This window comes from Littorina saxatilis, linkage group LG5 (assembly GCF_037325665.1).
Source record: "Littorina saxatilis isolate snail1 linkage group LG5, US_GU_Lsax_2.0, whole genome shotgun sequence".
NCBI lineage: Eukaryota > Metazoa > Mollusca > Gastropoda > Littorinimorpha > Littorinidae > Littorina > Littorina saxatilis.
In genome coordinates, this window is record NC_090249.1 from 64,091,853 (window position 1) to 64,106,843 (window position 14,991).

Here is a 14,991-nt window from a genome sequence, read left to right on the forward strand (position 1 = left end):
GTCTCGATTCCTCCTCTATGTTAACACATTTAGTCTAAATGTAATAAAATTAAATGAAAAAAGACTGACCTTCCAAAGCTACGGACAGAATGTGGTGCTCCACCAGCCAGTCAGTCGAGTTATAAAGTAAATAAAATTAAATGAAAAAAGACTGACCTTCCAAAGCTACTGACAGAATGTGGTGCTCCACCAGCCAGTCAAGGATCTTGTCGTGGTGAATGGCGATGCGAGATATCTTCGTCCCACTGCTCTCTTCAATCAGTTTTGTCACCTGTCATCAAAACAACACAATCAGCTACAGGTCTCATCATGCGAGATATCTTCGTCCCACTGCTCTCTTCAATCAGTTTTGTCACCTGTCATCAAAACAACACAATCAGCTACAGGTCTCATCATGCGAGATATCTTCGTCCTACTGCTCTCTTCAATCAGTTTCGTCACCTGTCATCAAAACAACACAATCAGCTACAGGTCACATCATGAGCAGTGGAAAGGTACTTATGAGGTCCCTGTTGACTGTAGTTTGACCCGACCTCATTTAGATGATATACACAGGTGTGAACATATGGTTTAGTTATGAGACGGCTTGCCTCTCCATCCATCGCTACCTCACCCACGACGCCTGTGTCAAGCTGGTTGTCTCCCTCATCTTCAGTCATCTGGACTACTGCAACTCCCTTCTGGCTGGCCTCCCCGCCTCATCCATTCATGGCCTACAACAAGTTCAGAACGCTGCTGCCAGGCTGACGTTGAGGAAGACGAAGCGAGACCACATCACCCCCCTACTTCGCTCCTTGCACTGGCTCCCTGTCAACTCCCGAATCTCCTAGAAACTGTCCACTCTGGTCTACAAGTGTCTCAACGACTCTGCTCCCAAGTACCTTCAATCCTCCCTGGACCTGTACACCCAGCCCTCCGACCGTCCCCTTCGTTCTGCTGCTGACCCACTCCGCCTTCACATCCCTCGCTCGAAACTCGCATCTGCTGGTCAGCGTGCATTCCCCTCCACGCCCCTCCATCTGGAACTCCCTGCCGCTTGAGCTTCGCCAGAGCCCCTCTCTTGACGCGTTCAAGAGTAGGTTGAAGACTCAGTTCTTCCCGTAGCTGGCTGCGACTTTCATGCTCGACGTGATGTGTTGTGCCCCAAAAGACATTCTTGTGCTGTGCTCTGTGAGAGGTGTTTTCTTTGTGTTTAATTGTGACAAATGGATTTGTACATAAGTCAGTATTAAAAGTATTTAACACATGTGTACAGATTGGTTTGCCATACTTGTGGTTCACACGAGTGCAGAAATCACCTGTTGAGTACAGGTGACCTATTTTTGTAAAGTATATCTCCATTGGCTGCTATTGACCAATGAGAGAGAAGATTGTTAACAGGAGGGAGCCAGGGTTGGATTGTGAAGGTTAGAGCATTACCGACAGTTGAAGAGAAGAGACGTGTCTCTGAATGTCTCCACGTTTGGGTTGTAATGCTGCTCACCAAACATTGAGGTCGAATACTGTACGACTCGTGTTGTGGAAGAATCATGAATGATTCTATGCTGTGAATATACAGGTATTTATTGAATTGTATTTTGTTCAGTAATATTGACTTGTGAAATGACTGTGAGAGTCATGTTGTAAATTGGGTTGGAGAAGCGTGAGCTGTTGTCAGCCATTTTGAAAAGGAGTGTTGTATGTTCTTTTGTAATGAAGTTACTTGTAAATGAGCTGATGTAAATAATATAACAGCATAAGTTAGTTGACGGATAATTGAATAGTATTGAGAAAGAATAGCAGTATTATTTCGTGGAAAAGTTTATCTAAGAATTGAGACTTATGGTAGCATAAACTTTTTACGCAGCACCCCGGTCGGAGTGACGAATGCACCACTCGGCGGCGGGAGAGAGAGAAGATACGGGCATTCCCTCCTTGGCGCCACAGATCCGTTGATTGTGGGCGCAAGGTTGTATCAGCGCTGGAGTTCTGGAAACCGGTGGAACCTCACCCCATAGTCACCACGAGCTGTATTTCGTCGTGGGTGATATGGATCCAGAGTATGTACCCGCTTAATAGTGAGTAGTCATTGTATGTGTGAATTACCACTGAAGAAACATAATCGTCAGAAGGATTGTGTGAGACGAAGACGTCGTCAACTGAGAATTACGTGACATGTCAAATGTGCGTGAAGTGAAACTGTGTTAAACAGGATACATAATCGTCAGAAGAATTGTGTGAGACGAGGACTTCATCAATCATGAGACAGACTCCTACGCGTTTTCAAGATATTATTCTTATTATACATGAATGCAAGTGATTTGTAGACTGCATGAGAGATAACATATTTGTATTTTTGTGTTGATGTTACAATATAGGTACGAGGGCAAAGGGCATTAATTGTGTTCAGTCTTTGTGCCTTGTTTGAGTGTTGTGTGTGCGTGAGACGGGAGTTTGTAAACAGAGTAGCACACGCATTTTTCTGATAAAAGCATAAATACACACAGACACTTACACGAAAAACCATCCGTAACATTAATATTATTTTGTTTGGACCTAGCTATTGATGTGTACATTGTTGTTAAACAGTTGTTTGTTGTATGTTTATCAGGGTTTGCTAGTGTGTGATAGGGTTCGTGTCCGTCTGTAGATGTTAGTTTCTTTGTTAGTCCTGTGTTGACAACTCTTCGACAAGCGCTTAGAACTGTACCCACGGAATACACGCTATATAAGCTTCATATTGATTGATTGATTGATTGATGTAAGATAACACTCCAATACTCACTGGAATTTCTAACAACTGGACTTGCGTACAAAATACGGCAAAATCGAATGTACATACCTCTTTGAGTGCGTTCATCTTGGCGTTAAAGTGAGGGGAACGCAGCATGCTTCTAGCAATGACCAGTATTAACACTTTCGTGACGGGAGGCGACTATATTAGTAATAACGCTGCAACGCCCACGGACGGGAAGCGACTATTTTAGTATTAGACATACAAGGTACACGACTCGTGATTGCTTCCCGGTTTTTGAAGCTTGCAGTAAATTGAGTTGTTTCCCTTGATACACGTGGTTTTCTCTTCCGGCTTGATCAAATTAATGCAGATTTGCGTGGTGTTTTCGAACAAAAAAAATGAATCGAAGGCGAGCCTTGTCACGGGAGGAGATTCTCCGGATGTTGGATCTTGAGGATCCTGTAGATCATGATACATCGTGTCGTTTTAGCCTCAAGAAAGCGATAATAGCAGTGATATTGAGGAAGAAACAGTCCCGTTGTTGCTAGTACGAGTCGGCAACTACACGTGGTAGGGGGTGATACTGCTAGACGAACATGTATCTCGGAATCGTGCAGGAGCTATGGGGGCGTGGCAGCACTGATAACAATGGATGGCTGGAGCCTTCAAATCCTTTTGGAATTGTTCATAGGTGGACAGTTGGTACTTTGTTGTGAAAATGTGACTTATATTCAATATGGATTACCTAGACATCATTTGGTGAGTGTTACAGTTTTGTTTCATTTGAGTCAGGATGCTGTGAGTGAATGCGTGATTTGCTTGTTTTTTTCTTTGTACTGTCTCCTTATTTCTGTGTACAATGTTAACAATATTTCAGCTAATTCATAGGTTTTACACCTTGTTTGGTTATAACATTATTAATAATACTTTCTGTTAAAAAATAACTTTTAAAAAAAGCAGTGGAAAATAAAACACACACAAAAAAACGTTAAAAAACACAAATTATCCCCCTTTCACCCCCCTTTCACCCCCCTTTGCTAAAACAAATCGCGTGACAAACTTATAAATAGCACGACTGAACGGGGCATCCATTTTTGAATTAGTACACAAAATTTGGTGGTGATTGGACTTAATTCAAGCTTGCTAGACAGATTTCTTTACAGTTACTGATTTTTGGGAAGTTTCTTGGTGGCAAGCTTGGGCAGGCAGGACGTTAACGCCGTGGCAGTGCTAGTCACAATAGTGTTAAAGATACATACCCCTTTGAGTGCATTCATCTTGGCGTTAAAGTGAGGGGAACGCAGCATGCTTCTAGCAATGACCAGTATTAAAGATACATACCTCTTTGAGTGCGTTCATCTTGGGGTTAAAGTGAGGGGAACGCAGCATGCTTCTAGCAATGACCAGTATTAAAGATACATACCTCTTTGAGTGCGTTCATCTTGGCGTTAAAGTGAGGGGAACGCAGCATGCTTCTAGCAATGACCAGTATTAAAGATACATACCTCTTTGAGTGCGTTCATCTTGGCGTTAAAGTGAGGGGAACGCAGCATGCTTCTAGCAATGACCAGTATTAAAGATACATACCTCTTTGAGTGCGTTCATCTTGGCGTTAAAGTGAGGGGAACGCAGCATACGTCTGGCAACATCCAGTCGCAGCTCATCGAGCGAGTCAGTGTTTTGCGGCCACAGATGTAAACTCATCATCTTCATGGAAGTCAGGAGGTCAGACACGCTCCCAATTTTCTACAAGAAACAAAATGACAGTCATTTGAACACACGCTCCCAATTTTCTACAAGAAACAAAATCACAGTCATTTGAACACACGCTCCCAATTTTCTACAAGAAACAAAATCACAGTCATTTGAACACACGCTCCCAATTTTCTACAAGAAACAAAATCACAGTCATTTGAACACACGCTCCCAATTTTCTACAAGAAACAAAATCACAGTCATTTGAACACACGCTCCCAATTTTCTACAAGAAACAAAATCACAGTCATTTGAACACACGCTCCCAATTTTCTACAAGAAACAAAATCACAGTCATTTGAACACACGCTCCCAATTTTCTACAAGAAACAAAATCACAGTCATTTGAACACACGCTCCCAATTTTCTACAAGAAACAAAATCACAGTCATTTGAACACACGCTCCCAATTTTCTACAAGAAACAAAATCACAGTCATTTGAACACACGCTCCCAATTTTCTACAAGAAACAAAATCACAGTCATTTGAACACACGCTCCCAATTTTCTACAAGAAACAAAATCACAGTCATTTGAACACACGCTCCCAATTTTCTACAAGAAACAAAATCACAGTCATTTGAACACACGCTCCCAATTTTCTACAAGAAACAAAATCACAGTCATTTGAACACACGCTCCCAATTTTCTAGGGTGACCTGCCGTTGCTTTCTATTGAAAGCGGCAAGGTGAGTTATCGTTCGCGGAGTTCTATTGAAAGCGGCAAGGTGAGTTATCGTTCGCGGAGTTCTATTGAAAGCGGCAAGGTGAGTTATCGTTCGCGGAGTTCTATTGAAAGCGGCAAGGTGAGTTATCGTTCGCGGAGTTCTATTGCGCCAGTGGAAACCGGCCAACCGCTGCAAATATCTGTTCGACATTCGTAACGACTGAGTGAAGAATAAATGCCGTTCAATTGCATGTTCACTAGTTTTAAAAGACTAGTAACGGAGCCTGTTAGGCTCTGTGTGTCAACAAGATATCATAGAAGCACCTTCTACGTATGACTGAGTAACTTTGTTACATTTAAAGCCGTTTAATTTTCACGGTTCGTTACGTTGTTCAATGTGATGAATGTATTACGGGCGTAGAAGTCGCCCTTAAAAAAGGAAAGCCCAAACCGTGATAAAAGGTGAATGGTTGAAGTTCCTGTGAAGGAAGTCTTGTTTGGTGGTAAAGGTCTATACACGTCTAGCTCCCCGTAGCAAGAAATTGAAACTGGGGATTATGGGCATTGGCACATGCGCGGAGAGGTACTACCGACAAGGGGAGACTACTCTAAAATTTTATAAATAAATTTTCATTTAATTAATATACTTACCCAACTCACAAATAGCAATTAACTCTAGTTCAGTGCTGGTTACGCTGTACGCGTCCCCTTGGTAACAAGGAAGACCACTCTAAAAGAGAAAGTGATCAATCCCATAAGGCCAGACTATTGCTAGTCTGACTTCCGTATGCGTGCGCATATGCCGCCATATTTGTCATTCCAAACGAAGCCCAACTCACTCTTTTTTAGACCCCAGTACCAACCACAGCGGGGAGGTGGGAGGGAATAAACGTTGTGAGTTGGGTAAGTATATTAATTAAATGAAAATTTATTTATAAAATTTTGGATTTGAATTACATATCTTTACCCAACTCACAAATAGCAGATTGCTACTATAGGTGGCGGGTACTTACCGAAAATCAACGAAGAAGGGCTTGTCCTGCGGCTACCATAGCAGGTAGCGCAGAACTGCCGTCCTGTCTCAAGGATTTTGTTTGTTTGTTTATTTGTTGCTTAACGTCCAGCCGACTACGCAGAGCCATATCAGGACGAGGAAGGGGGGGGATGAAGGGGGCCACTTGTCAAGCGATTCCTGTTTACAAATGCACTAACCCATTACTTGTGTCCCAGCAGGCTTTAGTAAAACTAAATTAATACCTACTGGAAGATTACCAGTTTCCAGTATGTTAAAATAGGCTTAACCTATCTACTGCTGGACTTACATCAGAACACTAACAGATTAAACTATACATGAATCGCGAGACAAGCGGCAAGAGAAGAGATTTTTGGAAAAAATACAGGTGAATGAGCAAGAAGGCAGAAAAAAGAAAAGAATTCATGAAGAAAAAGAGAGCATGACAGGAAAGAGGAACCAAAAATCTACCTAACAGCAAACTAGAAAGCTCCTGCGGTTCCAAAAACAGGAGGGGCCTTTAATTTCATAACCGCAGTGCCCCACTGCGGGACTGTCTCAAGGAGGAGATGTCTCTGAGGTAGTAGTTCATAAAGACATCCTCAGACCTCCAATAAGCTGCCTCCAAAACTTCGGCCAGACGGCCTGATCGAAGCACTGCCACAGAGGAGGCCCATGCCCTTGCCTCATGAGTTTTTGCTGAAGTCAGGGGAAGAACCGCCCTAACTTCTCCGGACTGAGTATTCCACCAGGCATAAGCTTGCCTGATCAATGTGGAGACCCACTTGGTTAAAGTCACTTTTGCAATGTCTTTGCACCTTGCTGAATTAAGCGAAATGAAAAGTAATTTTTGACTTTCAGAACGAATGAACTGAGTTCGTGACAGATAACTGCTGAGCGTTCTAACTGGACAGTTAACAATGTCTGGGTCTCCAGGAGCAAGAATGTTGCTCAAGGCAGGAATGTTAATCACATGTGAAATTTGGCCCGGTTTTTGATTTTTAGCTAAAAATTCTGGTCTGAATTTGAGAGATATAGAACCATCTTTCTCGGTTGAAATATCTTTAGCAAAACCTGACAAGGCATGAACCTCGCTCCCTCTACGAGACGTAGCGAGCAAAACTAGAAAAACCGCCTTGCGCGTCAAATTAGCCAAGCTGGCCGACTGAATGGGTTCAAAGACGTTAGAAGCCAAATACCGCAAAACAAGCAACAAATCCCAGGCAGGGAGCGGAGACTTAGCGCGTGCCTTAAGGGAGGCACCCTTAATTACACTAGAAATAACTCCATCCAGAGTGATTTTGTGACCTAGTTGCCGTAGCGTTGAGGCAATCGCAAACCTCCTAACGCGAAGGGAAGACGCAGATCCCCCCTGTTCTGCTAACCAGGCTAAGTGGCTAGCTACCTGCATCGATCTTGGTGCCAAGGACTTAACCTTGTTGAGATCGCACCATTTAACCCAGGCAGCCCAGTGAGAGGAGTAGACTGACCTGGTCGACTCCCTATGGGAATGTTTCACAAGATTCAAAGTGGCAGAAGAGGCCCCTGCCTTACGCAAAGAGCTTCTGACAGAATCCAACCGTGAAGGTTGAGGACCTGAGGGTTCTCGTGAGGGATGCCTGACCGGGGTTGTATGAGTTCTCCCTTCCTTACTGCGAGGGGGATAGGCGGTCGAACCGCCAGTCGCAGCAAGTCCGGGAACCAGTGCTGGCTTGGCCAAAATGGGGCAACCAACACCAGCGCTGGTCTCTCCAAGTCGACCTTCCTTAGAACTTTGCCCAACAGACAAAACGGAGGAAAGGCGTAAGCTGTTAGACTCGACCAGTCCAATTCCAGGGCGTTCACGCCCCACGCTAGAGGATCTGGGAAGGGGGATACAAACAGAGGAAGCCTCGCTGAATACCGAGTTGCGAACAAGTCGATTAGAGGCTTCTCTATCTGCACCCAAAGTCGGAGCAGGGACTGATGAGACAGGGTCCACTCTGAATGAACCACTTTGTCTCCCCTGCTGAGGGCATCTGCAAGGACGTTCAACGTGCCCCTTAGGTAGATGGCTGACAGCAGTATGCGGTGCGAAACGCACCATGTTAGAACGTGACACGCACTGTCTGAAAGACTGCGGGACCGCGTTCCGCCCTGCCTGTTCACGTAAGCTGCCACAGTCGTGTTGTCTGTGTGCAGCCTGACGTGGCTGTTCTTCAAGAACGGCAGGAAAGCTTGGAGGGCCAAAAACACGGCCTCCAACTCCAGAGCGTTGATATGGCGGGAGGGCTGAGACAGGTCCCACACCCCTGACGCCACATGTTCCCCCAGGTGAGCCCCCCACCCCGTCAGAGAAGCGTCTGTAAAGAGCTCGTTCTCCGGCGCCGGGCAAACAATCGGGACTCCCTGCGAAACCCACGGGAGCAGCCAGACCTGAGTAGTTACTAGAAACCAGGTCTCCAGAGAAATCTGACTGTCCCATCCCTGGGTTGACTGATCCCACTGAGACTGAAGGGCTGCCTGAAAAGGCCTCTTGTGCACCCTGCCCAGTGGGATTAGAGTCGCCATTGACTCCATCTGGCCAAGTACCAATGTCAGAACCCGTACACTGGCCAGATTCTCTCCGTGAAGCGCACGGAGCAAGTCCTGTAGTTTGGTCACCCTCTTCTGAGACGCGCGGACTGTCCAACTGAGAGTGTCGAACTCCATCCCTATGTACGTGAACTTCTGGGATGGAACCAGTTCTGACTTGCCCAAGTTTACCGAAAACCCGAGCTGAGCGGCCTGACTGAGAACCCTCAAAGTGTGAACGTGGCAGAGATCCCTGTCCTGATGGAGGATTAGCCAATCGTCCAAGTAGGCACGTAGCCGAATGCCCTCTTTCCTCAACAGAGCGCAAAGTTGGCGTACTACTATGGTGAAAATCCATGGGGCGAGAGAGAGGCCAAACGGGAGAGCCCTGAATTGATAGGCCTTTTCTCCCCAGCGGAAACGCAGCCACTTCCTGTCCGAGGCATGCATCATGACATGAAAGTAAGCGTCTGTCAAATCCACTGAGGTTGCCCAATCGCCTGGACGAAGCGCCTCTCGTACAGAGGTAGGAGTTTCCATAGTAAACTTCACTGTTCTGAGAAACTTGTTCAGTGTCGACAGATCTAGAACCGGTCTCCAAGCCCCCGAGGCTTTCGGAACTACAAAGAGTCTTCCGTAAAACCCCGGGGACCGCAGGTCCGTGACTTCCTCTATCGCCTCCTTCAAAAGGAGGGCAGCCACTTCCCCCTGAACTGCGGCTCTCGCCTCCGGATCTCTTGGAGGTTTGCAAAGAGGCATTATCCTGGTCAGAGGTGCCTTTTCCCCTGACCAGAGAAGTCTGAACCCCGAACGAACTATCCCGGTAACCCACTTGCTGTCCACCAGCTGCAGCCAGGAAGTGAGGGCCCTGGACGGGCCGCCCGCTACAACCAGTGCGGGGGCTACCGGGATGGCGTGTTCGGGGGGGCATCATTGGGGGTGGCGCTTGCGCCCCGACCCCCTGGACACGCCGAAAGATTGTCCCCTCTTAGGGTAAGGCACACAACGGCCCCTACCCGCCGAGGAGAAAGACTGCTTCTGAGATTTACCGCCACCAGACGAAGAAGTCTGTGGCTTGGTAGACGACTGCGTCTGTGTCTGGGGATGAGGCTTGTTCTGAGCCTTAGGCAAGCCCTGAAAAGCCATGCGTGCTATAGCGAGATCTCTCGCATCTGAAGTTTCCTTCTGAAGAGCCTCAAGGGAGGTCTGGCCCAACAGAGCACCTTCCGCAAAAGGTGAAACCTTCAAGGACTCGATCGTGGCTTTGTCACGAATCCTGGAGCCCGCCAGGAAAGCTGACCTTCTCGAATGCACAGCATGTGCGTAAAGGTTAGCTGAGATAGTCATCTGCTCCCTGGTCACCCTACCCAGCGTGGCCAAAAGGGTAGAGACGTCCAGTGCCGAAGCATCAAACCGGAATTCAAACGGATCCAAAGAGGTTGCGACTGACCTCGACAGTGACCGCTGCAAGGATTCAGAAACTGAAGTCAGCTCTAACATGGATCGCCCTGCATCCTCCAGAGCCAACATGGAAGCTTCAGTGCACGGGATAGACGTGCTAGCACTGTAACCTTCCTCACGCAAAGCCGCCAGTTCCGGCGAAATAGGCAGAACTGATGTAGGCAAAGCAAAGTGCTCGATCAGATTAACAGGTCGAGGAGTAAGCTTAAGTCTCTGAACACCAGAAACAGCTCGCTCCCCTTCCTTAGCCAGCCAAGGAATGACATCCCTCGAATGACTAGTCCTGTGATAAATATTGTTCAATGACATATCTAGTCCTGTGATAATGATAGTTTTCAGCGGTAAACTTTTAGCTAAAGCTGACGGCAATTAACCTATTTGGAATCATGCTACTATTCCTGTTAGTGTACATATGCGTGCGCGAGTGTAGTATGCTTCGTATGGTATTTTTATCTGTTGTCTTATTATTTGTTTTGTCTTTTAATGTGTACCACACTGAAATTTCTCTGTATGAGATAATAAAGTATTCGTATTCGTATTCGTATCCTCCGGTGCCTCACCCCGTTGTGCCAACAAAGGTACCGCCCGGTTGTTCTTTCCTTTGAAAACGTTTGCCATGACATAGGCGACAGATGATGATTCCCGGAACCGGAACTGAACCTTCTGATTTTTGGAAGACCGGAAATCATCAAACGCGGAAGTCGGTGGAGCGAGTCTCTCCTTACCCCGGACCACCCCTTCCGGGAAGTACTTAAAAGCTGTCTCTGCTGCCGCCGCCACTGCAGCCGACAGCCTTACAGGCAAGTTAAGCTGGGCTTCCTCCACCGCCGTGGAACTGCCCTCGTCCATATCCTCCTCCTGCTCGCCATCGCAGTCAGGAAGGTGCTCACCGGAAAGACTTGCCAGGTCAAATCCAGCGTCACCCTTGACTTCCTGCCCCCGGGGCGGAAGAGGAGACGACATACCCGACACTGAAGCAGAGGTATATGCCGTATCCTTACAAATCACAGGGCTCCTAGCCTCCGCTGACCGCGCACACAACGGATGGTCAGCAGTGGTTTCGGAACTTTCACCGCGCACGCGGTTTACTCTCTCCTGTGTTTGCAATCCACTATCACCGGAGAACCCGGCAACATGTGGAGAAGACGTACCTTTCATAAGCCCAGGCTCATGCAGCAGGGAAACGAGACGTCCGGCGCCATGCTGCGAAGCGTGCACATCCGCTCGAACAACGGAAGAGGTCGCCGACCGTGAAATTCCGGAAGTAGAAGCGGAAGCGGAAGGTGGGGGGGGAAGACCTGATCCTCCCCAAAGACGTCACATCAATAATGCCAGTCGGAAGTGAGCGAATCTCCGCTTTCGTTGCAGTCAAATCCGCCGCCAAAGATGAAACCTGCGAACTAAGTGTAAGTAACATCGACGCAATGTCGGAGGGCATCACACCTGAACCACCAGGAGCCCCCGACACAACAACATCTTTATCAATCTTCTTATCTTTGTCACTGCGCGTGACCCTGTCTTTCTTCACAGACAAAATGGCGGCCGACGGCTTGTCAACAACCGCATCCAAACATATGTCAATAACCGGCTCTGAAAGAGGAATGGCGGACTGTCCGGCACTCTTTCCCCTCCTAGAAGAAGAAGATTTCCTAGAAGAAGAAGATTCCCCAGAAGGAGACGCTGCAGCAGTAGTCTGTCTCAAACTAGGTTTATTCTTGGCGTTCTCCGCCATGGTAAACACGAACTCACAAAAATTTTCTGACTAGGAGAAAAATCGTATAAGTTCGCACAAACGCGACAAAATGTCGCCAAAGTTTACATAAAACAAGAAAGATCTCACCAAATAACAGCAAAGGTGAAGAAAAAGCTCAGCGGCAGACCAAGGGGCGAAGCCCAAGTCCGTAGACTAAGGAACAAGGCTGAAAACAGCCGGAGCGTACTAGATAAGCGACCAGTCTTGTTGAACGCTGAGTATGGAATGACAAATATGGCGGCATATGCGCACGCATACGGAAGTCAGACTAGCAATAGTCTGGCCTTATGGGATTGATCACTTTCTTTTTTAGAGTGGTCTCCCTTGTTACCAAGGGGACGCGTACAGCGTAACCAGCACTGAACTAGAGTTAATTGCTATTTGTGAGTTGGGTAAAGATATGTAATTCAAATCCCCTAATGGTATACTGATGGAAATCTAGAGTTAGCGACCTTGTTTACAATCTAGTACTTGTAACATAGGACGCTTCTCTGTCCAGCACTCGTAAGTAAGGTAACTCCTATTAGTTAAATTGAGGTGATGTATTCGAAAGAAATACAAAATCACAGTCATTTGAACACACGCTCCCAATTTTCTACAAGAAACAAAATCACAGTCATTTGAACACATGCTCCCAATTTTCTACAAGAAACAAAATCACAGTCATTTGAACACACGCTCCCAATTTTCTACAAGAAACAAAATCACAGTCATTTGAACACATGCTCCCAATTTTCTACAAGAAACAAAATCACAGTCATTTGAACACACACTCCCAATTTTCTACAAGAAACAAAATCACAGTCATTTGAACACACGCTTCCAATTTTCTACAAGAAACAAAATCACAGTCATTTGAACACATGCTCCCAATTTTCTACAAGAAACAAAATCACAGTCATTTGAACACACGCTCCCAATTTTCTACAAGAAACAAAATCACAGTCATTTGAACACACACTCCCAATTTTCTACAAGAAACAAAATCACAGTCATTTGAACACAGTGGGCTGAAAGTGATTCAAACCAAACTCTGACATATGTATTGCAGGATTTTTTTTGTGCGCAGTTGGTCTTGTGCTTGCGTGAACACGCCAAGGAGGATAAGGCACTAGCCGGTCTGCACACAAGTTGACTGGGAGATTAGAAAAGTGTCAACCCTTAACCCACCAGACCCAACCGCTATTTGAAGCAAAGACCTTCTGCTTGGGAGGCCGGCTTATCCACTAGGCCGCTGCACACTTCACACCGCTATTTGAAGCAAAGACCTTCTGCTTGGGAGGCCGGCTTATCCACTAGGCCGCTGCACACTTCTGCTTGGGAGGCCGGCTTATCCACTAGGCCGCTGCACACTTCTGCTTGGGAGGCCGGCTTATCCACTAGGCCGCTGCACACTTCTGCTTGGGAGGCCGGCTTATCCACTAGGCCGCTGCACACTTCTGCTTGGGAGGCCGGCTTATCCACTAGGCCGCTGCACACTTCTGCTTGGGAGGCTGGCTTATCCACTAGGCCGCTGCACACTTCTGCTTGGGAGGCCGGCTTATCCACTAGGCCGCTGCACACTTCTGCTTGGGAGGCCGGCTTATCCACTAGGCCGCTGCACACTTCTGCTTGGGAGGCCGGCTTATCCACTAGGCCGCTGCACACTTCTGCTTGGGAGGCCGGCTTATCCACTAGGCCGCTGCACACTTCTGCTTGGGAGGCTGGCTTATCCACTAGGCCGCTGCACACTTCACTTTAGTAGGATACTATTGTTGTGACAAATTAAGGTGAGTTTCAGGTGAATTTGACAAATCTAAAGAATCTGGTGAATTCACTGTACCTTAATCTCGATGCATACGGCACGATTTACTGGAAAACGCACCACAAGTATGCTAATTAATCAATTTAAAGTGAGTTACCGATGGGTTTTATGCTGTATGGCTTATTAAAGGCCCACTCAATTTTTATTTTTTTATTTTATGCAATTTATATCGCGCACATATCTCAACCACGGATTCAAGGCGCAGGGATTTATTTATGCCGTGTGAGATGGAATTTTCTACACAATATATCACGCATTCACATCGGCCAGCAAACCTCAAGCCTATTAGGGCGAACATTCACCTTTCACGGCCTATTATTCCAAGTCAACCTGGTATGGGCCTTTAAAATCACTGTCATCTTTTCTAAGTATTTTCATGAAAAGATTTTGACCATCCGCAACAGCTTCGCCCAGCATAGCGATTCAGACCCCTCTCCCATTTTTGTTGGAAATTCGTTCTCTGTTTTCACCCCTGTCTCTGAAGATTTTGTTCGTAAACTCATTGTGAAGTCTGCCAAAACGTCCTGTGACCTCGACCCCCTCCCCACCCCCCTCCTCTGTGATCACTTAGACATCCTTCTACCCACCATCACTAGAATACTGAACGAGTCCCTTTCCACTGGCACCGTCCCCTCAGATTTCAAAAAAGCTGTCATTAAACCCCTTCTGAAGAAAAGCTCCCTCGACCCCAACGAACTTAAGAACTACAGGCCCATCTCAAACCTTCCCTTCCTTTCTAAAATCCTGGAGAAGATAGTCCTAGACCAGCTCTCCTCCCACCTCTCTGCCAACAACCTCCTCACTCCGCACCAGTCAGCTTACCGCACGGACCATAGCACAGAGACCGCAGTCCGTAGTATCCTCAACAACATTTTGACTTCCTTAGACGATAACAAAATTTCCCTGCTCCTCCTGTTAGACCTTTCGGCCGCTTTCGATACAATTGATCATGAAATCCTACTGTCCCGCCTTGAGCACACTTTCGGCATCCAAAATTCAGTTCTAAATTGATTCAGATCCTATCTCTCAGACAGAACAAATTTTGTAATTGTAAACGACGTCCCATCCCAGGAAACCTCCCTCCTTTTTGGCGTTCCCCGGGGCTCTGTACTCGGGCCCGTGCTGTTCATCATGTACACCTCCCCTGTGACTGACCTCGTCGACAGACATTCCGTTTCCCACGAAATGTTTGCTGACGACACTCAGCTTCAGAACTCAGCGACTCCCTCAGAATACGCCCAGATGACCACCTCCCTTCAGTCTTGCATTG

The 14,991-nt window shown here is 46.7% G+C and overlaps 1 protein-coding gene across 3 annotated transcripts in view; it reads right to left on the reverse strand.

The window, feature by feature from the left end:
- Positions 1 to 14,991, reverse strand: part of LOC138967690 (ubiquitin carboxyl-terminal hydrolase 24-like) — a 315,079-nt gene that overhangs the window by 269,255 nt on the left and 30,833 nt on the right. For 2 of the 3 annotated variants that reach the window (XM_070340337.1, XM_070340339.1), the window contains exons 9-10: positions 4,304 to 4,462; positions 157 to 271 (exon numbers count right to left, since the gene is read on the reverse strand). In XM_070340337.1, the coding sequence (XP_070196438.1) occupies positions 157 to 271; positions 4,304 to 4,462 (274 nt within the window). Of the gene's footprint in view, positions 1 to 156; positions 272 to 2,821; positions 2,858 to 4,303; positions 4,463 to 14,991 lie in introns of those variants that run through there. The other variant, XM_070340338.1, reaches the window with a different exon arrangement.